This window comes from Megascapheus bottae, chromosome 9, assembly GCF_031878675.1.
Source record: "Megascapheus bottae isolate mThoBot1 chromosome 9, mThoBot2.hap1, whole genome shotgun sequence".
NCBI lineage: Eukaryota > Metazoa > Chordata > Mammalia > Rodentia > Geomyidae > Megascapheus > Megascapheus bottae.
The window spans coordinates 38,934,151-38,961,290 of NC_143517.1; the positions used below are offsets into that span (position 1 = coordinate 38,934,151).

A 27,140-nucleotide genomic window follows, 5' to 3' on the forward strand; every position below is an offset into this window, starting at 1 on the left:
CATGCTGGTAGTTGTAGTCCGCGCGTGACGCCCGGCCACGCGGAGGAAGAGGCCGCGCGGGCGCATGCGCCTTGCATCTTGGTCGCTGCGCCGGCCGCTGCTGAGGGAACTTGTGGCCCAGGCTTGTCATTTTGACCCTAGGAAGCTTCAGGACCGGTAGGTCGTGGGGCCCCGCTTCTCGCTAGGGTTCGGGAATCTCCGGGTGGGAGGGGACCCCGGGTGGACGTGAGTGCATGGGCAGTTCCCTGCTAGGTGGCCCGCGTCCCGGCCGGCTTCCCCTGCGCATCCCCGGGTCCTCGGAACGCCGACCTCTTCCTACTCGCTGCGCCACGGGCCGCTCTTGCAGGTCCTGAGCGTTCTGTGCCCGGTGCCCCGCGGCCCCGCGTCTGTGTCTTCCCCGCCTTGTCCTGCCGGGCGGGTCGTGGGCCATGCTGGGGATCCTGTGCTCTGAAGGAGCAAGCGGGCCCGGGAGGAGACCACGCGGGGACCCGGGCGTTGTTCGCCCCCCGCGCGGTACGGGTCTCCTCCGCCGGATTTCCAAGGGGAAGGGAGTGATTTGGGTCCAGTCTGGGTGGGACACGTGCCGCGCGTCCCCGGGGTTAGCCTGGGCCGAGTGTGGCCGTCCTGTGCGTGCAGGTCGTGTCGCCGCGCTGCGCGTGCCGGCCTGCCCTCAGCGTCGCCGTCCTGAGCCTGAACGCAGGGTGCTGGGGCCGTGACGCCGAGCTGCTTCCAGATGTGCTCTCATCCTAGCTACTCGGGAGGCTGAGAGCGGAGGATGGCGATCACAGCCAGCTCAGGCAGGAAAGTTAGTGATTTTTTTTCTTTTTTCTTTTTTCCAGTCCTGGGCTTGAGCTCAGGGCCTGAGCACTGTCCTTGGACTTTCTCAAGGCTGGAGCTCTACCACTTGAGTCACAGCACCACTTCTGGCCTTTTCTGTGTATGTGGTACCGAGGAATCACACCCAGGTCTTCGTGCATGGTAGGCCATGCTCCCTGCCCCTAGTGACATTTTTATCTCCAGTAATAAAAGCTCAGGGGCATTGTCCTGGCCCTGAGTTCAAGCACATACACGCGAACATACACCAAATCTTCTTGAATCTTCTTACCTCTCATTTGGTCCCACCTACTGCTAAGGTTTTGATTTTCTACTTGAAGTTTAAGAACCTTTAGATCATTCTCACTGTTTAGGAATCCATCCTGGAAAAAAGGCCTTCCCGCCTGGCCTTCCCCCAGACTATTTGGTTCTATGCAGTTCTACGTCCCCTCCTTACTGTATTGGTTCTGTCATTACTCCTGTGTTCACAAGGATTCCTGAATACTCTTTCATCACTGTCGACCCAGTACCAGCAAACTGAAATGTGTATTCTTTCTGATAACAAGAAGATTTTCATTAAGATTTCTATTTGGCTGTACTGCAAAATTTAGTATTTTGTTATAGGAGGTGTCATTCACCAAGTGTTTTATCTTTTAATAGTGGATTACCAGAGAGTGTTGACCATCTTGGAAGATTGTGTCATTTTTTTCCCCTTCCTCTGAGGCCCTAGTATAACACACATGCATGTATTGCATTGTTATTGTAGGTGTTGCCTAGATGGTAGTTCTCTGCATAGATAGAAGGAAAGGCTAAGGCTTAAATATTGCCATGTAAGGTTAGTATTTATTTACTACTAGAAAAATCAAGAATTTCCCTGCCTCCTGGTGTTTCCATGCAGTGCCTTTCAGATTTTCCTTCAGCTGATCTGTGGGCTTCTCTGACCTGTCTCCTTAACATTTAATAGTGCCAGTGCCTGTGTTTGTCCCTAAGTTGATATGACTTGACACCCTAGGTTCAAAATCTATTTCATAATGCCATGTGGAATAGTTGTGGTGAAATAGTTACATACAGACATATGTATTGTTTCACAAAAATTACTTTTTAGTTCTTTATGTTACACTTGGAGCAATACAATGTATTGTAGGGTATGTGTTGATAAAAGTTAATGTCTCTAGATGGTAACATTGTTAATGTAGTTTGAAACTGGATGTTTGAAAGGGAAGCAGCAGGGACCAGGAGTGTGGCCTAGTACTAGAGTGCTTGTCTAGCTTGCAGGAAGCCCTGGGTCTAATTTCATGGTATCACACACATAAAGAAAAAGCTGTGGCTCAAGTGGTAAAGCTCTAACCTTGAGAAAGCTCAAGGACCGTGTTTAGGCCCTGAGTTCAAGCCCCAGGACTGGCAAACAAACAAACATAAAGGGAAGCAGCCCACAAAGGATGGAGTTTAGTTACTTTCAAGCTGGGAACTGTTGAGTAAATCAGGCTTCTCTAGACCCTTTTTTTTTTGGCCAGCCAGTACTAGGCTTGAACTCAGGGCCTGAACACTGTCCTTGGTCTTCCTCCAGGCTAGAACTCTACCACTTGAGCCACAGCACTACTTCCAGCTTTTTTTTTAATTAAAGAATTTATTAACATTGATTTTTATATCATATTTCAAATGACATCCGCTTTTTTTTTTATGTGGTACTGAGGAATCAAACCTGGGTCTTTGTGCATGCCAGGCAAGCACTCTACCACTAAGCCAAACTCCCAACCCCTTTATCCTTTTTACTTAAGATCAAAGTCATTGCCTATTGCTGTCATAACCAATGGTAGCTTCCTTTTACTGGTAAAATGAACATATCCATAATTAATTTTCATCATAAATGTTGATTCAGATTGCTTTTCACCTAAGAATCCAGATAAAATGTTTTAAGTATTAAAAAACAATTAAATTGATATTATAAAGGTGATATAAAGAGGAGTTACAGCCGGGTGTGGCGGTGGCTAACAGGCGTGGTGGTGGCTAACGCCTGTAGTCCTAGCTACTTAGGAGGCTGAGATCTGAGGATCAAGGTTCAAAGCCAACGTGGGCACAAAGGGACCTGAGACTCTTATCTCCAATTACTCTCTAGAAATGGAAAGTGGGACTGTGGCTCAAGGGCAGGGCTGTAGCCTTGAGATTAAGAGCTCAGGGACAGCGTTCAGGTTGAGTTCAAGCCCAATGACCTACAAGAAAACCCCGAAAAGAATAAAGAGGAGTTACAGTTACATAAGTCAGGTAAACAGTACGTTTCTTTCTGGACTATGTTACCCCTTCCTCCCTCTTTTTCAGTTTTTCCTTCCTATCCCTACCTACAAGTTGTATAATTCATTTTTAACATAGTGTCTAATGAGTAATAGTGTTACCCTTATTTACCCCTTGTCCCTCTGTGTTTTTTTTTTTTTCTTTTGATCAGTTATGGGACTTGAACTCTGGGCCTACGCATTGTAATTGAACTGTTCAGCTCAATGCCACCACACCACAGCACCACTTCTGGTTTTCTGGTGATTAATTGGAGATGAGAGTCTCATGGACTTTAGTGCTAGACTGGCTTTGAACAATGATCCTCAGATATCAACCTCCTGAATAGTTTGGATTACAGGCGTGAGCCACTGCGTCTTGCTTTTTTCTTTTTTTGTACTGGTCTTGAGGCTTACCTGAGTATCCCTAACATTCTCTTTCTCAAGATTAGTGTTCTACCACTTAAGCCACAGGTCTACTTTTGTCTTTTGTGCATAGTTTATAGGAGATAAGAGTCTCATGGACTTTCCTCCCCAGGCTGTCTTCAAACCATGGTTTTCAGATATTAGCCTTCTGAGTAGCTAGAAATACAGGCATGAGCCACCAGTACTTGCTGGTTTATGTTTTAACTATTTTTTAAAAATCATGCCTCACTTTCTTTCTTCTAATAGCTTTTATGCAGTGTCAACATATGCACATGATTTAATTACATGGCAGTGCAAATTAGACTATGCCAATAGGCTTATTCCACTAATAAACTTATTCTTTCTATTGAAATGTGTTTTTGGTATTAATACCATTTATGGCTTCCTTGAAATTTCCCCTTTTCAGGAAGGTGTACTGTAGATTAATATCATAACAACATTTTGATATCATCAATCTACCTACAGTAAATTAAGATTTGTTATACTGAAGAATTAAACTTGGAGTTATATATTTAATGCACTTATTACTTTTAAATGAGAGTTCTCTCTAACAGTATAAAATATATTATTCCCTTTCCAGAAATGTCTACTGCAAAGGAAAGAAAACATGCTAAGAAAATGAGAAACCAGCCCACCAATGTCACTCTGTCCTCTGGCTTTGTGGCTCAGAGAGGTGTAAAGCACCATAACGGAAGAGGCAAACCTTTCCAAGCTCAGCAACAAGGTAAGATGCACATGGTGTCTTTGCTACTTCCTTTTGAATTGGATTGCCTTTTTGTCAACTCTTTGGTAGTCATCCAATGAGTAGTCAATGAGCTGATAAAAGCAAATTCAGCAGACTCCTCATTATTCTTAAATTTTACACATATAAACTTGCTTACTCACTGAAGCTTATTGTAGCTGTCAAATCAGCACTTGTGGAACTTTGATGATCATTCCTGGACATGCAGGGAGCAGGAACATACTCAGATTGCTGTCTGCAGAAGTTTCCAGCTGCTTTCCTGTGTCTGCTGTCCTGCAGAGATGGCTGGGGTGTGGAGTCCATAGATAGTAGTGCAATATGGTGCAAGATGCACTGGCTCTACTAGGGTTGAAACACCTCAGCCTTGGCTTTCTCTTTTAGGAATAGAATTTACCATAATAGGTTATTTTTAGGATTTAAAATTATAAGTACATGAGATTATGAGTACTGTAGATAGAGGCAGAAAGATGTATAGATGATAAGATAGATATTACCTAGATCTAGGAGCAGAGCTTCAGTATTTGCTAATTCAGTGTTCACTGAGGCTTTGGATACTTCACTGTGACTGTATATACTTTAGATCTGATGTATTTTATTCCTACTTTAGCGTTTACTAGATTATACTTCTATACTTTTTTTTTTTGCCAGTCCTGAGCTTGAGCTCAGGGCCTAAACACTGTCCTTGGACTTTCTCAAGGCTAGAGCTCTACCATTTGAGCCATGGCACCATTCCTGGCTTTTTTTTCTATGTATGTGGTACCAAGGAATTGAACCGGGGTCTTCATGCATGCTAGGCAAGCACTCTCCCACTAGGCCAAACTCCTGGCCTAGTGCTGTGTGCTGGTTTTCAACCTTGAAAAAGTGGTAGGAAGGTGACAGTGTTCATTAGCACTACAGAAGGAAAAGCCAGTTTAGAAAGAGAGCAAACACAGGGTGTCTACTTTAAAGAACAGGAAACTTTAGGTCGATTGAGTAGATTTTAGCGGCCAGGCATTGATGGCTCATGTCTGTAATCCTGGCTACTCAGGAGGCTGAGATCTGAGGATGGATGTTCAAAGCCAGCCTGGCCCTAAAGTCCTTGAGAACTTTTTTTTGGGGGTGGGTCATGGGCATGAACTCTGGGCCTGAGTTCTGTCCCTGAGCTCTTCAGCACAAGGCTACCATCCTACCTTATTGGGTCTGGGCATTGTCCCTGAGCTCTTCAGCTCAAGCTTACCACCCTACCCCTTGAGCCACAGCCTCAGATCTCAGCCTCCTGAATAGTTAGGATTACAAGCATGAACCGCACCCGGCTAAATTTTTTTTTTTTTTTGGTTGATTATGGGGCTTGAACTTGCTCAGGCCCAGAGTTCAAGCCCCACAACTGACCAAAAAAAAAAAAAAGTAGATTTTAGATTTAACCTCATAAGATCTAGATACAGATCCATCAATTAAAGGCCCCATGATGTGTGATAAGCTTCTGTGGAGATAGTGGGATGCCAATTCCTTCCAGCAGGTGCTGTGATAGTGGATGAAGAATTGCCCATGAAATGATTTATAATATTTAATATCACCATGAGAGGTGAGGAATGAGTTTAGATGACAGGCATGATTAAACTGAAGGAGTCTTTTCCCATCCTCTTCTCTGCTTTTTTTTTTTGGTCGGTCGTGGTGCTTGAACTTAAGTCCTGTGAGCTATCCCTGAGCTCTTTTATGGGAAGGCTAGTGTTCTACCACTTTGAGCTGCAGTTCCATTGCCAATTTTTCTGTGAAGATAAGAGACTCATGGAGAATTTTCTTCCCTGGCTGGCTTAGAACTGTGAACCTCATATCTCAGCCTCTGAGTAGCTAGGATTACAGGTGTGAACCTCCAGCACCTGACTTCATTCTCTGCTTTTCAGGGGTCAGTTGTACAGGTTTGTTTGGGACAGTTACAGCAGCTTTCAGGAAGCAGTAAGATGTATACCACAGACACTTGGCTTGTCTTTTGACAGCATCATTATGGAAGTCAAACACTTCAAATCCTAGATATTTATTCAGACACAAGGTACACAATTATATAACCACCAGTTTTCCTCTGCCATCGGGCATTCTCCATACACTGTCTAGCCACACTTCCCATACCTTTCCTAGGGGGCTTTAGGATTCTCATACTAGAACTTGAACTGGTATTGGGGCTTGAACTCAGGGCCTTAAGCCCCTTCAATTTTTGCTTACTATATTCCCTTCCCTTCCCTATGTAGCCATACCTACGGTCTATGTGATAAGCTTTTCACAAATATTACCTTATTTAAAATTCACAGTGACAAATCTTGTAACATTTCAGAGTTAGAATGGTTTAATAATTCATACCCCAGTGGAAATAAACAAGAGCACCATAAGCTGTATAATTCTCCACTGACCTCTTCCCTTTCACAGACTGGTATTTAAAGTCCTAGTGATTTGAAGGATCAATTTATATAGAAGCTTTGCTTTGTATCCTTTTTAAATTGTGTTTCTGATTGAGTGTGCCAGATAATTAGTATAAAACCAAATATGTGAAATTATGTGAACTGTAGTATTCAAGGGAATATCATTTAGGTTTCTGTAACAAAATACCAAGAATTGTAGCTTCTAACTAATAAGTTTATGTTTCAACGTTCTGAGGATAAGTTTGAGGTCAAGCAGCAGATCCAGTATGGAGAGGGCTGTTTCTATGGTTTATAGATGCTTTTTGCTGTGTCCTTAGATTGTAGAACCTCTTCACAAGTACTCTAGTCTCCTTTTTTTTTGTCAGTCATGAGGCTTGAACTCTGGGCCAGGGAGTTATCCCTGAGCTCTTCAGCTCAAGGTTAGTGCTCTTCCACTTGAGCCATAGCGCCCTTCCGACTTCCAGTTTTCTGGTGTTTAATTGGAGATAAGGGTCTCATGGAATTTAGTACCCGTGCTGGCCTTTTGAGCTACTGGCTTTTTGAAGTGCGATTCTCAGATCTCAGCCTCTTGAGTAGCTAGAATTACAGGCCTGAGCCACTGGTGCCCAGCTTCTATTCTCTTTCATAAGGGCTCCTGTGATCTGATCACTTCCCAAAGCCTCCATGTTTTAATACAGTCACCTTAGTAGTTAAGATTTCAACATTTGAATTTGGGGAGACATCAACATTCAAACCATAGCAAAGAGATTAGATTGGAAATTCCTTTTGTACTTTAAATATATAATGGAGAAAATTTCTTAGTATTTCTTAAATTCAGAGATCTTTATTTGCCATATGGACACATTACCTCCAATGCTGCCTGCTAGCCTTGTCCTTAGACAAGGCTAGCAGAATGACCTCCCTGCTAGTGTCCTTTGTAAAAAGAAGTAGGAACATCTTCCTCATAGAATGATTGTAGGCTTAAGAGGTTTATTGGTACAGAATCAGTGGAAAGTGAAGTAAGCAGCTCCAGGGCATGAGGGGAGGGAGGGAATGGGAGAGAAAAAGGTAACAGCTGACACTAAGCAAGAGGAAAGAAAGCCACATGCCGCCTGATCAAGAAGAAATAATTTTAGTAATAATGTCTGAAGAGTTAAATTTTTTTCCACATCAAACTTTGAGTTCTTTGTATTTAATATTATTCATAAACTTCCTTATCAGTGTGAATATAAAAATGATTATCCATGTAATTACCTAATCTCAATAAAGGAAACAAATACAAAAAAAGTGAATTGGTTTTCCATCCTAGTCCTTATCTCTGGTAAGAGTCCTGTATTTATTTTTGTTTTCTTTTTGAAAATGTAGAATCACATTCCGGAAGTTCAAGACAGCGACAAACCAAGATGACTCCCCATTCTCTTCCTGAACCTGATATGAATGAGCAGTCTTCCTCTAAAGTTATGTTTAAGAAAAAAGGAGGCTGGAAAGCAGGTCCGGAGGGCACCTCTCAGGAGATTCCCAAATATATTACTGGTGGGTATTTGTCAGATTGATACAGGTAAGAACTCTTTGGTTCTAGGGCTGCCAATTATGCCAACAAATTGGACTCCATGCCCTCTGGCTTCTGCCTCCCTCATCTCCCCACTCTGCCATCCACTAAAGTCCTTCTCATCTGGTCTTTAGGTATAACTGTCTTAGGTGCAATGGCTCTCCCTTCTTCAGATTCTCTTTTCTCTTAGGAGTGGGTCATGCATGCTCTTTAGCCTGGCATTCTTCAAAGGCAGAAGTAAACTTACTGTACTCTGAAGTAACTGAGATCTTTGTTTCCAGGCTGTTTCCAGCTTCATTTGCCGTCACCCTCATCTTTATTAGACATGTCCCTTGCACACACTGTAGATGTTCTTCCTAGTCTCGCCAGCTTTCTTGGATGAATTTGCTTAAACTTTTTCCAGCACTCTGGTTTTTTTTTGGTTGTAGAGCTTCAACTCAGGGCCTGGATACTGTTTACAAGCTCTTTTGCTCAAAATCAGTGCTTTACCACTTTGTGCTACAGCCCATTTCCTTTTGAAAATAATATTGGTTACATGTTTAGAAAAAACATGGAATCAAAACCAATGCTAATTTCTTTAAAATGACTGTTATTGTATCATATAGTATGTTACAGATGTATACACATATACACATGTATGTACATACGCATGATTCATATATACATATGAATATACATATATATACCACATATATTTGTATGTAAATATATACATATACATGTGTATGTATTTGTATATATATACATATATTATATGTAGATTCTTATTTTTTTGCCAGTTGTGGGACTTGAATTCTGGACCTGGGCGTTGTCCCTGAGCTCTTCAGCTCATGGCTACCGCTCTACCCCTTGAGCCTCAGACCCACTTCCCGTTCTCTAGTGGTTAATTGGAGATAAGAGTCTCACAGACTTTAGTGCCTAGACTGGCTTTGAACCTCGATCCTCAGATTTCAGCCTCCTGAGTAGTTAGAATTATAAGCATGAGCCACTGTGTCTGCCTAGATTCCTGCTCTTAAAAGCTCTTTGTAAAGGGTTTTTTTTTTCTGATCAGAAAAATAAAACAAAATCTTTAAATCTTTCCAGAAAACTAGGGGATGAAAGTAACCTGTATTTATTTAATGGGGCTTAAATAAACCAATTTTATTTAATGGGGGTCAGGCTGATGGATGAACTGTAAACTCAGGTACTTCAGATTTGTCTTCCCTATGAAATCCACCAAACAGTTTAATTCAACACTTGTTTTTAATGACATTGATGTTTCCTCTGACAGCTTCCACTTTTGCCCAAGCAAGAGCTGCTGAAATCAGTGCCATGGTAAAAGCTGTGACCCAGAAGTCTTCTAACTCACTCGTGTTCCAGACTCTACCACGGCACATGCGTCGTAGAGCCATGAGCCATAATGTCAAACGCCTTCCCAGACGCTTACGTGAGATGGCCCAAAAGGAGGTGGGAGTTCCACTCAGTGTGAATATTTAAGTTAGTAATTCCTAAAGGAACTGAGAAGTGTTGACCCAAATGAACTTACAAGAGTAAAGTCAAAAGACAATATTTTGTTTTCAGTTGTTTTTTTAAAAAAATTAGGTTTAATTACTATATAGCTGTCTTCATTCTTCCTAAGCCAAATTAGCAGGCTAAGTATTATAGCTGCTTTTAGAATTTATGGTAGCATTTGTCTGTAGCCTAACTAAAATAAGTGAGCTTTCTTCATTTTTTGTATTTTGATCTTTTGGAGGGAAGGGTGAGGGGTCGGGCTCAAATTCTGGGCCTGGGTGCTGTCCCTGAGCTTTTCAGCTCAAGGCTCCTGCTCTACCACTTGCGCCATAATGCCACTTCCTGTATTTTAATCTTAATTTTTTTTCATTTAGTGATAGGTTAAAATTAAGCTGGTTAAACAATAAGAAGGGTTTGATTTGTTTTCTGTTCACTATTTTTTATTTTACTTATTTATTTTTGCTAGCCCTAGGGCTTGAACTGCCCTTGGGCTTTCTTAAGGCTAGGGCTCTACTTGAGCCACAGCACCACTTCCTGCTTTTTCTTTTCTGTTTTCTTTCTTTTTTTTTTTTTTTTTGCCAGTCCTGGGCTTTGAACTCAGCACCTGAGCACTGTCCTTGGACTTTTTTCTCAAGACTAGCATTCTACCACTTGAGTCACAGTACCACTTCCAGATCTTTTTCTATGTATGTGGTACTGAGGAATCGAACCCGGGTCTTGATGCATGCTAGGCAAGCATTCTACCACTAGGCCAAACTCCCAGCCCTTCTGTTCACTATTAACAGCCGCATTAAATGTGGGTTTACTGAGTTAGCAGTTTATAAATATTCTAATATTTCTAAAGAATGAAGCTTGGACAGTGAGTGAATGTTAGGTGGGTCTGTCTTAGGCTTTCTTTCCTCTAAAACCTGCATTGTTCCCATTATGGTCATTCTTTCCATTTCATTGTCTCCATTGTTACATAGAAGAAACTGAGTTAACACTGAAACAACAAAATCTGCAAAATACTGCTGTACGCTTGAATTCCTAAATTTTGTCATGAGATGCTTACAAAACCAGGGTCTCTCTTCCATACTGCAGGCAGAGAAGGCTGTACATCAAAAAAAAGAACACTCAAAAAATAAAAGTCATAAAGCTCGAAGATGTCATCTAAACCGAACACTAGAGTTTAACCGTAGACAAAAGAAGAACAGATGGCTGGAAACTCACATCTGGCATGCCAAGCGCTTTCACATGGTGAAGAAATGGGGCTACTGCCTGGGAGAAAGGCCGACAGTGAAGAGTCACCGGGCCTGCTACCGAGCCATGACAAACCTTTGCCTCCTTCAGGTATACCCTGTATTAGTGACTACAAAAATACTATTGGAGGGGGTGATAGGCTTGGAAATCCAATATTTTTTTCATCTTTTTTTTTTTTTTTTTGGTCAGTCATGGGGCTTGAGCTCTTCAGTTCAAGGCGAGCACTCTACCACTTGAGTCCGGTGGTTAGTTGGAGATAAGAGTTTCAGGGACTTTTGTGCCAGGTCTGGCTTTGAACTGCTATCCTCATGTCTTAGCCTCCTGAGTATCTAGGATTATAGATGTGAGCCATTGGCGCCCAGCCTCAATATCAATTTTTAAAATAGTTCTTGGTATGCTAGAATTCTATCTGTGAGTTTATCCATCTTAAAAACAACTGAACAGAGCTGTTTAGGGTGAAGAGTTTCACAAGCAGGTCTGCATGGCAGGTAGCTTTGAGTGTCAAGTTGAAATGGACTGTGGGAACTTGTGCTAGAGCTTGTGATGGGTACCACTTTAAAGTGTCAGTGTGCTACTTTACAGTCCCAAGTGAGTAGGTTACATAGTGATTGTGCTGTGATTTATAATTTCATGTGTCTGGTATTTCTGATATGATTTAAAGATGCAGTTATGCTGGGTGAGGTGACTCATCCTGTAATCCTAGCTACTCAGGAGGTGGAGATGTGAGGATCAAGGTTCAAGGCCAGCTCAGGCACTAAAGAACGAGTGACTTATCTCCAGTTAATCACTAGAAAGCAGGAAATGGGGCTGTGGCTCAAGGGGTAGGGTGGTAGCCTTGAGGTGAAACACTCAGGGACAGTGCCCAGGCTCAGAATTCAAGCCCCATGAACGCCCCCTGCCTCCCACCAAAAAAAAAAAAGATTGAATTATCTATTGACAGAAATAATTTACAATTTATGTCTCAAAAAATGATAACTGAGTTGCTTTGCTAGGTGCTGGAGATGAAGCAACTAAAAACTTAGTATTAGAGATGGGCATTAATCAAGTTACCAAACATGGTTCAGGGAAAACTGCATTTCTATGAATGTTTCTAGTAGGAACAGGAAGACTTCAGGCAATAAGTATTTTTGTAACATATCAGCCCTCTATAAATAGAAGTAGTAGGTACTAAGTAAATACTTTTGAGTGCTTAGTATCTTCCTAGCCTTGTTTAAAATCTTTCTTTGTATTTGTTCATTTAATCCTACAGCAGCATGTAATGTTGGTAGTTACCATTATTTCCATCTTGTAGGTGGAGATAGGTACAGAGCGGTGAGGTAGTTTACCTAAGAGTATACAACACAGTCAGGGAGTGGTGAAGTTCAGCTTTGAGCCAGGTCATCTGGCTCCAGACAGTTATTCTCTGCTGTTACCCAATTGTACAAATCTGGGTAAGATTCATCTGAACACTGTTAGCTAAGAGTGAATTTATTGGTAGGAAGATTTCTTTGTGCTAGGGATAGCAGTGATTGATTTGACTTTGTCAGAGTCACACACAGCTATGATTTTAATTTCAGCTGTAAAATTTACTGAAGATGTTGTGGTGGAGAGTCTGTTTTGGAAGTCAGTGAACCTGATTTGAATGCTGGTTCTACTTGATTATATGGCTTTGGAGGAGTAACTATCTCTGTGCCTCAGTGTTGTTATCTGCAAAATAAGGGAATTGTAGTGTTGATTTGTGAGGTGATTGAGAGTGCTGTTAACTTGCTAAGTCAACGTTGACTTACCTAACTCAGTCCTGTCTCTTCCTCTCATATATTGGTAAAGTCTTAACTTTCTCTTTTCCTTATACATTGCTTAGCCAGAGGTGCATATTATGATCCACATGGGGTAGATCACTCACAACATTGTGCCTCAGGACTCAGTGATACCAAATTTTGATGACTTCTGTTAGATAACCAAAGTGAGCAACCTTAACAACACTGTAGAATTTATTACAGCCTTGCTTCTTTTACCCTGGTTTCTTACCTCAGATGGGTTTTGGGAATGGATATCTTTACTGAGAAGAATCAGTTCTTTTTTTTTCTCTGCCCGACTTTGAACTTGCTTATAAACTGGATAAAATGCAGCTTTGCTGAAACGTAGAACCCTGTAATATATGTCTTCAAGGGAGATTCATTTTTATTTGAATCAGATTGGTTTTAAAGACATATGCAAATGTAACAAGAATGACTAGGTTTTTTATTTTGATTTGTTGAAAAGGTAGCTTTGATAATTTGTTCTGGGTCTTAGACCTCTACAGGTTTCCCAATAGGGCTTTTGGCTACAGCTTAATTGTGTTTCCTCTATGCAGGATTTATCCTACTACTGTTGTCTGGAGTTGAAGGGCAAAGAGGAAGAAATTCTAAAGGCACTTTCTCAGATGTGTAGCACTGATACAGGTAATCTTGCTGTTAACCTGAGTTCTGTTTTTATTTTACAAATAGGGACCTACTATAAGCATTTTGGAATTAAATGTGTATAAATATGTAAATGTGTATATTTATATAAGCATATAATTATACTTACTGTGTTTGTTCCCAATAAGTATTGGGAATAATATCTTATTTAAGGTAAGTTGGGTGGCATTTAATTTTTTTATTTTTATAACATTGTCAAGTATAAAATGACAGAACCATTATTCTGTTGGAATGAACTTAGGCAAGAAAGATCTCAAAACTCTTGTTAAATCGTCCACTTAGTAAGTCCTGTGTATACATGTATGTGTGTGTGTGTGTGCGTGTGTGTGTGTGTGTGTGTGTGTGTACCCTGGGACTTGAACTCAGGGCCTACGCACTGTCCCTGAGCTTTTTTTGCTCAAGTCTAAAAAAAAAACTCGTACCACTTAAGCCACAGCTATACTTGCAGTTTTTTTTTGTTGTTGTTGTTTGTTTGTTTGTTTTTTCCCTTTCTAGTGGTTGAGAGGAATCTTATGCAAGCCAGGCACTGGTGGCTCATGCCTGTAATCCTGTTACTCAGGCAGCTGAGAGCGCCATTCAAAGTTAGCCTGGGCAAGAAAAGTTTGTGAGACTTTTTCTTCAATTAACCACAAAAAGCTGGAAGTGGAACTGTGGCTCAATTAGAGCATCTGCTTTGAGCAAAAGAGCTCAGGGACAGTGCCTAGGCCCAGAGTTCAAGTTCCAATAGAAGCACCTCCCTGCTTCCCCTCTCCCCCCAAAACAACAAACCCCCCCCAAAGTCTCAGACTTTCCTGCTTGGGCTGGCTTTGAACTGACATCTTCAGATCTCAACCACTTATGTAGGTAGGATTACAGGTGTGAGCCACAAAGAGATTTAGTAAATCAATCTCTTTGTTGTTCTTGGTTGTGGGCTTGAACTTGAGCTGTCCTTGAGCTCTTCAAGTCAAGTCTAGCACTCTACCACTTTGATCCACAGCTCTACTTTTGGTTTTATGGTGGTTAATTAGAGATAAGAGTCTCATGAACTTTAATGCCAGGGTTGGCTTTGAACTGCAATCCTCAGATCTCAGCCTCCTGAGTAGCTAGGATTACAGGCATGAGCCACCAATGCCTGGAAGTAAATTTTTCTTGAGCACTAATTGTGTGCCAGGTTGTGATAGAAAACTCCATCCCTCATGGAGACCACAACAAATAATACTGTGACTGTCAGAGAATAATACTGTTGCTGTTTGTGTCAGGACTGACATTTGCTGCAGTTCACTGCCTGTCTGGAAGGCGTCAGGGGAGCCTCATGCTTTACAGGGCAAATAAATATCCTGGAGGAATGCTTGGTCCTGTTACATTTATTTGGAATTCTTTGAAGATCCCTGGTGACACATGTGAGAACAGACAATTATGGATCTGGCTTCATCCAACTCTTAAACAGGTATAATCTTTTTGATAATGTCTCCATCTCTTCGTTAAATCCTTCATGCCATTGAAAATCAGTATTTATAGGAGTCTTAGAGAGAGAACTTTGGCTGAGAGTTTGGTATAGAATAAAGAAGGGAAAAAGGTGAGTGAGTGTGTGTGTGTGTGTGTGTGTGTGTGTGTGTGTGTGTGTGTGTGTATTGAATATTGAATGAACCAAGTTTTAAAAAATTTCAATTTTTTAGATTTTTTTACTTAAAAATATCTAAACAGCAATGAAAATGTATTCGAGGTGTACAATGTGTTGATTTAATGCAGATGTATATTATGTAATGATTACTATATCAAATAAATGAACACATTGATTGTCTTAGATTATGCATAATTGGATCTCCAGACCTCTTCTATCTTGTTGAAGGAGGCATTTTTTTTTTTTTTGGCCAGTCCTGGGGCTTGAATTCAAGTTCTGAGTGTTATCTTTGAGCCTTTTTGTGCTCAAGGCTAGTGTTCTACCACCTGAGGCACAATACTACTTTTGCCTTTTTCTGAATAGTTTATTGGAGATAAGAGTCTCACAGCCTTTCCTGCCCAGGCTGGCTTCAAACTATGATCTCAGCCTCCTGCATAGCTAGCTAGGATTACAGGCCTGAGCCACCTGTACTGGCTGACCGAAGCAAATCTTATCATCTGGTTTTTAAGTCATAAGCAAAAGTAGAGCCAAAGCTTATTATTCTAATGACATAAAATGTTTGGGCCAGTGCTTTCAATGCTTCCATCATTCTCCAATTCACTCACAGATGCCCAGGCACATGTGATAGTCCATTTCATAATGAGAAGCTATTTTCAGTAATTCTGGTGTTTTCTCTTATTTTGAAGCTGCCTAGCTTCCCCTTTGTAGCATTTATACTGTCTTTGGATTTCAGGCTGTAAATTTTTTTTCCCTATTTTAAACTTTCAAAAAATATTAGTTTGGCCTAGTGGTAGAGTGCTTGCCTAGCAAGCACGAAGACCTGGGTTCGATTCCTTGGTACCATATACTTAGAAAAAGCCAGAAGTGGTGCTCAAGTGGTAGAGTTCTATCCTTGAGAAAGTCCAAGGACAGTCCTCAGGCCCTGAGCTTAAGCCCAGGACTGGCAAAAAAAAAAAAAAAAAAAAATATATATATATATATATATATGTATATATATACTGGTCATGTTGTTTTTATAATGTTTGACATTTACTTCATTCTCTTTTTGTTTTAAGTATCGTGCTGTATTCAGAAATATGTTCTCCTATGGCACCTGGCTATAAAAGCTTTTTTTTGTGTGTGTGTGTGCCAGTCCTGGGACCTGCTCACTGTCACTTTTTTTTGTTCAAGGTTAGCATTCTGCCACATGAGCCACAGCACCATTTGCAGCTTTCTTTTCCTGTGTATGTGGTACTAAGGAATAGAACCCAGTGCTTTGTGCATGCTAGGAGAGCACTCCACCACTAAGCTGTGCTCCTGGACCCTATACAAGTTTGTTGATTATGACAAATTTGGCTTGGTTTGTGAATGGATAAGAATATGAATTTCTAAAGGAAACCATTAAAATTGCAATACTGCATTTAAATTCAAAAATTTAAAGTAAATGTTTAAATATATTCATAGGATATTTTAGAGGAAATAAAAACAGTGTGTCTGTGTTTGGAACCCATCAAATCAAATGTCTCCATCCCTGACCCACTTCTGACACCATCCCAAGAAAAAAACCCAACTGAACTGGCTGACAAGAAAAGTGGCAAGAAAAGGAAAAGGAAAGATGATGAAGAAAATTTGAAACCAATTAAGAAAATTATTGGTGACGGAACTAGGGATCCATGCCAGCCGTGTTCTTGGATCTCTCCAGCCACAGGCATTATAATCAGGTACGAGGTGAAGCATCTGTGAGCCCACTGAATATTCTCAGTGGATATTCACTCCATTTTTGCCTATGACACAAATCATATATGAGGGACATTTCCATTTTGTTATCTTTTTTTTCTCTTTCAGTGATTTGACAATGGAGATGAACAGATTCCGGCTGATTGGTCCTCTTTCTCACTCCATCCTAACCAAGGCTCTCAAAGCTGCTTCTGTCCATACTGTAAGACTAAATGGGACTATCATGTTTTGTGTTAAGCATTTTTTTTCTTTACCTAATATGTAATTTGATAACATGGCTTTTAAATGTTTATATCCCACTTATTACCAAAGATTTATTTGTCATTCTTGGATGTTGAATTCAGGGCCTGGCACTGCTTTGGGCTTCTTTTGCTCAAGGCCAGCACTCACTTCAGCCATAGCACCACTTCCAGTTTTTTTGAATAGTTTATTGGTGATAAGAGTCTTACAGAATTTCTTGCCCAGGCTGACTTTGAACTGTGATCCTTAGACTTCAGCCTCCTGAGTAGCTAGGTATGAGCCAGTGGCACCTGGCTTATTTTTATCTTTTATTTCTAGAACACCAAATCTGAGTAGATGTATTTTTATTTGCACAGCTTAGTTTTACAGTTTTGTCTTGCACATGGGTATCCCTAAAGTTCTTGAGTTGTTTGCCAGCTTTTGAGTGTTTGACTTCTGTGATCCCAAAAAGGTTAAGAGTAGCAGAGGTAGCTCCACACTTGTGATAGAATGTTTTGCAAGGGCGACAGTCCTTTTTGCCTTCCAGTGTGTTAGTAACAGCCATATAAAATGTGACTGGAGTGACTGAATGACTCTTTATGGCTCTTTGGCTGCTGTGTTGGATTGTGCAGTTCTAGAGCAGACAGATGAGATTTAGAATTCTCTCATCTGGGTTCAGATCCTGTTCATTTACCTGCCTCACTGAAGTTAACTTCTCATTGCTTTGCTTTACAAATGCCATGTGGTGTAGAAGACAATGGAGCTTTGAGCTTTTAGAAAAACAATGCTTTAAAAAGCAGAAACAACTATTGGCTGTCATCTCACACTGTTGTCTATGGCCTAAATAATTCAAGTGGTTGTATGAATTTTCTCCTTTATTCCTTCTTCCCAGCCGTCTTCTTCCTTTTTTTTTTTTTCTCCCCAGTCCTGGGGCTTGAACTCAAGGCCTTGGAAACTTTTTGCTGAAGGCTAGCACTCTGCCACTTGAGCCACAGCGCCACTTCTGGCTTTTTCTGAGTATGTGGTACCAAGGAATTAAACCCAGGGCTTAATGTATTCTAGGCAATCACTCTACCACTAGGCTATGCTCCCAGCCCCATAGAGTGATCTTTTAACCAATTTTTCATTTCTCTTTTTTCTCATATTGGGAATGGAACCTTGACCTTTCTCATGGTAGGCAAGTAGTCTACCACTGAGCTATACCCTGAGCCCAATTTATTTGCTTTTTGCTGCTTCCTGACTCAGTGATATTAATACCTTCTATTTAAGATACAGTCTAAAGCCTTCCATGGGGCTTGTCTCATCACAGGTTTTCTTGCAATCACATGTCTCCTTGCCCCTGCGCTTTTGCCACACTGGTCTTTCAGGTTCTAGATGATCTCACCTCTTGCCTTCATTAGCACTTCTATACTTGTTTTTTGCCTGGTGAACTTTCTGTCCCCACCTCCTGTGGCTAGATCTTCCTCATTGTCCAAGTCTCATTCCATATCTGTCACCTTCTAACATCCTTTCCTGGTCCTTCAAGTTCAGTTATAATCCCTTCTGTTGCTTTCATAGGCATTTTCACACTTCATCCATTTATGGGTACAGATTTGTCTATGTATTAGCATCACATCTACCCCTTACTAGACTGGAAGTTTCATGATGACAAGGGCACGACTGTCACCAGTTCTTGTTTTCCCTGTCACCAGTGCTCATAGCGGTTGGCATGGAGGAGGTGCTGCATGGTAGCTAGTAAGCTGTGGAGCCAACATGCGAATCTTTGCAAGTTTGGTTCTAGAGCTTCGTTCTGTGAGATGAGCGGCCCCTGTCTCCCAGGAGTCTTCTAGAGTCTTTAGGAACTCATTTTGTGTCTTGTATGTCAGTTCTTCTGGCATGGACTTACTACTTAAAATGCTCTTTGAAACTTTGCTTTATTTCTAGTTTTGTCCATAGAGATGTGAGTGAGGTGCTAGGTATAGTAATATATCCTTTAACAGAAGTTTTCTTTGATGGGTACTGGTTTGATTGTCCTTTGATGCGGAACCTTTTATTGGTTAAATTAGAGGTGATGAAGATGATAATAGAGGGAGAGGATCAAGGCCTCTCTTACTGGAATGTGTGTGAGAGATGTGAAGTATGAAGTAGCTTAATTAGTAGTCTCTGAGAATCATGGCTATATTTCCTAGTATGTTTACTCTTGAAGTAAGTTTAAGTCTGTGTCCACTGTGTCTGATAGTAATTACTTTATGAATGTTGTAGTAACTTGTCTACTACTCATAAAACAATCTTTCCCACATTCAGGAACAAAAGAGTGGAGGTTGGTCCTGAACATAATTATTAAGTCTGATTCATATTTCTCAAGTCTGATTCATATTTCTGTGCTGAGGGGGAGATGCTGTTTTTCAGGAGGAAGAGGACATAGAGACACCCCACCGCTGGTGGGTAGACACCTGTAAGAACCCTGATAGCGTTTCCCTTCATCGAAGACAAGAAGCTGTGTTTGAATTGTTAGGAGGTATAAACATAGAATGCTGGGTGGTACTGGGGAAGAAGGGAAAGATGTTCAAGCAGGGTAAGAGAGCATTTAGCATTAGACCTCTGGTAAGTGCTGTTGGCTTTCAACCAAGTCAGTAAGAGAGAGGTGCTTGAAGTGAATCAAGTACTACATTCCTCCTTTTTAGGAAACAAGACAGCAACGAGTTAGTAGTTTAAAACCCTGACATTCTCTCATTAGATAAATGCATATATCAGATACAGACCTGAAATCAATGCTTAATGCTGATGCTATAGGCTGTACTTAGAACTCTTGTAGTTATCACTGACAGAAGTGTATATATTTATGTTGTAAAATAGCCTTTTGTATTCAGGACCTCATGCTTGCTTATTTGATTTGGCTATCCCTCTACCACTTGAGACATGCCTTTAGCTCAACTCTGCTGGTTATTTTGGGGTTGAATCTTGCAGATGTTTTGCCTGGACTACCTTCAAACTATGATTGATTCTCAGACCTCAGTCTTTCAGTAGCTATAATTATAGATGTGAGCTATCAGCACTCAGTTTTAAAAGGGCTTTGTTATCTCAGTTTAGTATATATATATATATATATATATATATATATATATATATATATTTTTTTTTTTTTTTGCCAGTCCTGGGCTTTGAACTCAGGGCCTGAACACTGTCCTTGGCTTTCTGAAGGCTAGAGCTCTACCACTGGAGCCACAGCACCATTTCCAGCTTTTTTCTATACATGTGGTACTGAGGAATCAAACCCAGGTCTTTGTGCATACTAGGCAAGCACTGTTACAACTAGGCTGAGCTCCCAGCCCCACTTTTTGAATGATATAAAGTATCAAGAAGAAAGAAAGTGAATGTATGTTTTGGGGTTCTGAGTTAAAACCCTAGGAACACACACACACACACACACACACACACACACACACAGCTCAAAAAAAGTTTAATTCAAAATCTAAAAGATTTGAGGAAAAAAACCCCAGCAAACTTGTTTGCATTGTGAATGGCTTTTTATAAGCTTGTTGTTTGTTGTGTTACAGGTATAACATCACCAGCAGAAATTCCTACAGGTACTATTTTGGGCCTGACAGTGGGGGATCCTCGAATAAATTTGCCTCAAAAGTGGTCCAAAGCTTTGTCCAGTCCAGAAAAATGTCAAGGTAAAGTGTCTGTAACACCCATGGGTTTTCTTCCCATGCTAAGTACTACAGACCTCTCTACTACTTCTGCAGTAACTTCCTCTGAAAAACCAGGGGAGGGATCTTAGTGTACCCTTCATGGGGTGATTGCGGTCTAAGGGCTTGGTGTGAAGGGGCATCTTTTAGTTGTGAGCCATGTAGCCGGAGTCTTAAGTCTATGTTTATTTTTTCTGAGTTCTCTTTTTAGTATGTAGTAGAGCCTGTCTGTCTGCATACTGGATTCTTGCAAATGCCTAGTGTTTCAGAATTTTAATTGTGAGGAAGGGATTTGCACCCGCAGCTGGTCTTGTGCTCAATGGAAGCCTCTGTCTGACCATACAGATGATCCAGGTTCGAATCCTGGCAAGGCCATCCCAGGTGCTGAAGTATTGCATGTCTAGTTTTTGGCTGAGTGGAGAGTCCTGAGAAAGGGGTTTGGTTTTGGAGGGATAAAGGGTAGGGGAATTTTTAGTCTGATTTGAGAGTTGTAGTAGTTGTGATAATGTTTCGTTGTAGTTATTGTTACTGAGGCACATCAATTGGAAGCATAATTAAAATTAGCTTGGACATTTTAGAAGAAAAAAATACAGGTACATGACATAATTTCATAACTTAAAAAAACCCCTAGATACAGTTAGATAGTTTATTTTGGGGATAATAAACTGTCAGAACTTCACATGGAAGGCAATGAATAAAAGGACTTTGATTAGTTAATAGTGCAGCCTAAGTCTTTGATCAAACTGTTGCTGCCTCTTTATTTGCTACTTTAAAGCAAGTGTGATTTAGTGCAGGCATACATGTTGCATTATGTACTATCCTATTAAATGTAGCTGTTATAATTACCTTAACACCATAATCTACCTCACTTTTCTTGCTATTGCACATCCTTTTTTAAAAAAGGAAATTCTATATTGAATCCTTTTTAAGTCTTTCACCTTAATATGAATCAGTTCAAGACGAGTCTGTCTTGAAACACTTGATTTAATTTCCACTCTAAAAGTTTACCCACTTGTTAGTCATTGTAGTTTTTCATTAAAACATATGTTAAGATAGGCACTGGTGGCTCGTGCCTGTAATCCTAGATACTCAGGAGAGTGAGATCTGAGGATCATGGTTCAAAGGCAGCCAAGGTAGGAAAGTCTGTGAGACTCTTATCTCCAGTTAACCACCAGAAAACCAGAAATGGCACTGTGACTCAAAGTGGTGGAACACTTAACCTTAAGCAAAAAAGCTCAGGAATAGTACAGTGCCTAGACCCCAAGTCCAAGTCTCATGACCAACAAAAAAACAAACAAAAAAACTAGTTTAAGCATTGTGATTTCTTTGACATTATGTCTTATTTGGTATAAGAGATATGTTCAGGGCCTGAGCATTGTCCTCGGGTTTTTCTCAAGGCTAGAACTCTACCACTTGAGCCACAGCTCCACTTCTGGCATTTTTCTATGTGTGTGGTAAAGAGGAATTGAACCTGGGTCTTGGTGCATGCTAGGCAAGCATTCAACCACTAGGCCAAATTCATGGCTCCAAAATTTTTGGTTAGTTGTGGGGCTTGAACTCTGGGGCTGGGTGTTGTCCCTGAGCTCTTCAGCTCAAGGCTAGTACTCTACCACTTGAGCTACAGTGTCACTTCCTGTTTTCTGGTGGTTAATTGGAGATAAGAGTCTTACAGATTTGGGGGCTGGGAGTTTGGCCTAGTGGTTGAGTGCTTGCCTAGCATGCACAAAGACCCCGGTTCGATTCCTTGGTACCACATACATAGAAAAAAGCCAGAAGTGGTGCTGAGGCTCAAATGGTAGAGCTCTAGCCTTGAGAAAGTCCAAGGACAGTGCTCAGGCCCTGAGCTCAGCCCAGGACTGGCCAAAAAAAAAAAAAAAAAGTCTTACAGATTTTTGTGCCTGAGCTGGCTTTGAACTGTGATCCTCACATTTCAGCCTCCTGAGTAGCTAGGATTACAGCTGTGAGCCACCAGTGCCCGGCTGCAGAGATTTTAATACAGAAGATACCTGAAGAACTTGAAGCAATAATATATTCTGGGATGCTCTGAATAAGTTTACTCAATCACTTAGTGCTCAAGTTGGAATTAATTATTAATAATGTATTTGTAAATCTTTTCAACTTCACTAGCACAACATTTTACTATGTAAATAACAGGTTTTCTAAGTATGATTTACAAATTCAAGTCAGGTTGGGGGCATAGCTTGATGATAGTGTGCTTGCCTAGAATGCATGGACCTTGAGTTTGAGTCCCAGCATTCCCCAAAACAAAACAAACCAAAAACCTCCAAAGTAGATCTGTACTGTACTATCTGCCGCTCTCTACTTGCTGCCCTTAGCACATTCTGATATGTTTTGGTTTGATTATTTCAGTTAGTCCTTATCTGCAGGAGAGGAATTTGCTGTATTAGTGAGCATGAGGGCCACCAGGGGAGCTCAGAGGTTGTAAACATCTTAGCATGTGTGAGTTGAATCCCTAGCACCAGAAAAAAGCCCAGGATTGGGGGTGGGGCAGGGGGAGAAAAAGTGAGAGTAAGAAAAAGGAAAGTACAGAATTTATACTCTGTAGGCTTATTTTCTTTCATCTTTGTCTTTTAAATACTCCAGCTATATGACTTTGCCATGCTACCTAAGCATGAGGACTCCAGTCACCTTTTGAGAGATCATTTCACCCTTTTTATAGCTCTTATAGGCTCTTTTAGAGTATAGAGCTACAGTTGCTTTTCACTAATGGCCATTTACCCATAATTCCTTTTTTTTCTGCTCTTGGGTAGAAAAAACTATACTAGAGTTATCTGATCTGCATATTTATAAAATAGAATGACTTTGAAAAGTACATATTTTTCTTTCCTGCCAAATCTCTGCAACCCCTGATCTCACTGTTTTCTTATTTTGCCTTTCCCAGAATGTCACATAGTTGGAATCATACAGTACCCAGCCTTTTCATTTTGGCTTCTTTTTCAGATTCATTTAAGGTTCTTCTGTGGCTTTTCACACAGTGATAGCTCTTTTAGTACTCAGTAGCAATAGTATGTATTCCATCATTTAGAACATTTGAAGATAAGTGTAAGATCTGTCGAAAGGAAACCCCACACAGTTCAGGAGAAGAGGGTTTATTGTGTGAGGAAAGAGCAGGTTCCTGCCACCCAAGATGGAGTCAGGCGAGCAAGAGAGTTTATGGCGGGAAGTGAGAGATTATATAGGGGGAGGGGTATAGCCACAGCAGAAGTGGATGTGTTCTCAGAGGATGGGGAAATACCTCAGACTGTGGGACCTCCCACTGCCCCCAGACATGCCAGTTGCCAGGGTTACAGGTGCTGGGCGGGGATTTCCAGGGTGTAGGGGGAGAGAGCCAAGGGGAAAAGTCATTTCTTCCAGGCGGACCTAACAATAAGATTGTGCTTTTTCCCCTTTCCTTGTACCTTTATACCCTGAGTATAGTTATGTCTTGTCTGCAACTCAGGCCAAACAAAATCCATTTCTGTTTTTTTTTTTTTTAATTTTGGGCCAGTCTTGGGGCTTGAACTCAGGGCCTGAGCACTGTCCTTGGGATTTGTCAGGGCTAGAGCTCTACCACTTGAGCCACAGCACCACTTCTGGCTTTTTCTGAGTATGTGGTACCAAGGAATTGAACCCCAGTCTTCTTGCTTGCTAGGCAAGCATTCTTTTTTTGTTGTTGTAATTAATAGAAGGGTTACATGATATTTGCCAGATAGATGGTGCGTTAATTCCCATACATTGATACCCTTTCACATGTCTTGGTCCCCATTTCCCTCCCTCCTACCCCCACCCCTCATCTTGTTTTCTCCCCTTCCCTATCCAATTTCAAATAACCAAATCCAAATATATCCGATATATCAGGTAGCAAAGTGAGATACTGTAACAATATGAGATAACCAAGGGACAGCAAAAGAGATGAGAGAAAACATAGTACCTTAAGAACAACAATCATTCATTATATGGCTTATGTTTCTATATCCTAGAGATCCTTTCATTTAGCGTCCTACTATATGGCCTTTTGTATCAAGGTTTTGCTCTATTGCAAATCTCTGTTAGGAGAACCCAAGATTTCTACTGATATGACAAATGAGGGAAACCATTGAGCCTAAGTTCCTTTGAGTCTGGCTTACTTCACTTAATATGATCTTTTCTAAGTCTTTCCATTTCCTAACAAATGGGGCAATGTCATTCTTTCTGACAGCAGCATAGAATTCCATTGTGTATAAATACCACATCTTGTTGATCCACTCATCAACTGAGGGACATCTAGGTTGGTTCCATATCTTTGCTATGGTAAATAGTGCTGCAATGAACATTGTTGTGCTGGTGGATTTAGTATGTCCTTGTTTCTGGATGATTGGGTAAATGCCAAGTAGTGGAATTGCTGGGTCATAGAGGAGCTCTATGTTTAGTCTTTTGAGGAACTGCCATACTGCTTTCCATAGTGGTTGAACGAGTTTGCACTCCCACCAACAGTGTAGTAGTGAACCCTCCTGGCCACATCCCCTCCAGAATCAGTTGTTATTAGTTTTCTTGATCCTGGCCATTCTAACTGGAGTGAAGTGGAATCTTAGAGTTGTTTTGATTTGCATTTCTTTTATGACCAGAGATGTTGAGCATTTCTTCATGTGTCTATAGGCCATTTTTGTTTCTTTTTCAGAGAAGACTCTCTTTAAGTCTTTGGCCCATCTTTTAATGGGATGGTTGTTACTTTGGAGATTAGTTTTGGATTGATTCAATTTTTTGAGCTGTTGACATATTTTAGATATGAGGCCTTTGTCTGTTGTATGGTTGGTGAAGATCTCCCACTCTGTAGGCTTCCTAATTAGTTTACTAGCTATGTCCTTTCCCATACAAAAGCTGTGCAGTTTAATGCAATCCCACGTATCCAGCCTTTCTCTGATTTGTTGTGATTCTTGGACCTGTACCAAGGAGGTCTAGTGTATCTCCTATTCCTTCTTGTAAAGTTTTCAGAGTGTCGGCTTTTACCTCCAGGTCTTTGATCCATTTGGAGTTAATTCTAATACAGGGTGACAAAGAAGGATCCAGCTTTAGTTCTATTCCATTGGTCTATAGGCCTGTTCTTGTGCCAGTACTAAGCTGTTTTGATAATTATAGCTCTGTAATAGAGTCTAAAGTTTGGTATTGAAATTCCTCCTGTGCTGTTCTTTCTGCTAAGAAGTGTTTTTACTATAAGGGGTCTTTTATTATTCCATATGGAATTTTGGATTGCTTCTTCTATTTCTTTAAAGAATGACATTGGGATATTGATGGGTATTGCATTGAATTTATAGATAGCCCTTGGCAAGATTGTCATTTTCACGATGTTGATTCTTCCAATCCAGGAGCATGGGAGGTTTTTCCATTTCCTCAGTTCTGCTTTAATTTCCTTTTTCAGCGTTTTAAAGTTTTCATCAAAAAGGTCCTTTACATTCTTAGTTAAGGTAATTCCTAGGTACTTTATTTTCTTTGAGGCTATTGCAAAAGGAGTTGCTTTCCTGATTGTTTAGGCAAGCACTCTTTACCTATAAGCCAAACTCCCAGTTCTACAATACCTGATTTCTATCCCTCTAATTTGTGACAGGGCGCTGCAGGAAAGCATTCTGGGTAAAACAGAATTGGTAGGAATGGAGATTATTTTTCCTAGACACTCAGAACCTTTGAAGCACATAGCTTTGATACTGGAGACCCTATGGATTAATGTCTTTTCGAGGAAGAGCAGTGTACTGAAGCACTTGCTGTTTATGGACCACTTTCTTCTCAAATCTCTTCACTGATTTAATTTTCTCCACCTTTTTTTAAAAATTGAAATCTGTCACACTGTGGTCTTGTCACTTCCAACTTATTACTATTTTTTCCAGCCATCACATCCATCCAGGTATGTGCTTTCGAGTAACATTTCTGTGTTGGCATTATGGAATAATAGCCAAAACTTATGACTTGCTTTTTTTTTAATTCTTCAGTTTGACAAAATTAAATTTTGAAGATTTTCCCCCCTAGTGATTTAATGAGTGTATTCAGGAAGTGTTTTATATTATTAATATTTAAACATAGATGTTTTCACTGAAGGTGATCCTTCTCCCTTTTTTAGTAGCACACTTTTAGTGTGGTCTAGCTTGTTCAAAAGGGTGAAATAGTAGGTTTCACAGAGAATCATTATGAAGGAATGGAGACATGTTTACAGCAAAGAATAACTTTTTTAGTGAAATAGGTCATTAGAGATGAGTTAAGGGGCTGAACAAGATGATTATGTTAAAAGTGGAGTTAGGCAGTTATTTAGAACAACTTAATATTGAAAAATTCACATCTTACACAGGAAAAGTAACAAAGGAAAAAAAAATTAACAGCCTTTGCTATTCCATGGACTGTTAGAGGAACTATAAGAATAACCTAATTACATACTTCCCCCAACCCCCAGATCGTGGGGCTTGGACTCTGGGCCTGGGCGTTGTCCCTGAGCTTTTCAGCTCAAGGCTACTTCCCTGCCCCTTGAGTCGCAGCATCACTTCCAGTTTTCTAGTGGTTAATTGGAGATAAGAGTCTCACAGACTTTAGTGCCCAGGCTGGATCCTCAGATCTCAGCCTCCTGAGCCACCGTGCCTGGCC

General features: G+C 40.7%; 1 protein-coding gene across 1 annotated transcript in view; it reads left to right on the forward strand.

Annotated features, from left to right (window-relative positions):
- Positions 1-92: 92 nt before the first annotated feature.
- The window catches only part of Pop1 (POP1 ribonuclease P/MRP subunit), a 40,557-nt gene continuing 13,509 nt past the window's right edge, over positions 93-27,140 (forward strand). Inside the window, exons 1-11 of the mRNA XM_090339124.1 lie at positions 93-156; positions 4,084-4,227; positions 7,980-8,147; positions 9,434-9,609; positions 10,735-10,983; positions 13,226-13,313; positions 14,570-14,757; positions 16,375-16,631; positions 16,756-16,849; positions 19,255-19,363; positions 20,403-20,522. Of these exons, the coding sequence (XP_090195250.1) occupies positions 4,086-4,227; positions 7,980-8,147; positions 9,434-9,609; positions 10,735-10,983; positions 13,226-13,313; positions 14,570-14,757; positions 16,375-16,631; positions 16,756-16,849; positions 19,255-19,363; positions 20,403-20,522 (1,591 nt within the window). The 5' untranslated portion in view covers positions 93-156; positions 4,084-4,085. The remainder of the gene's footprint in view (positions 157-4,083; positions 4,228-7,979; positions 8,148-9,433; positions 9,610-10,734; positions 10,984-13,225; positions 13,314-14,569; positions 14,758-16,374; positions 16,632-16,755; positions 16,850-19,254; positions 19,364-20,402; positions 20,523-27,140) is intronic.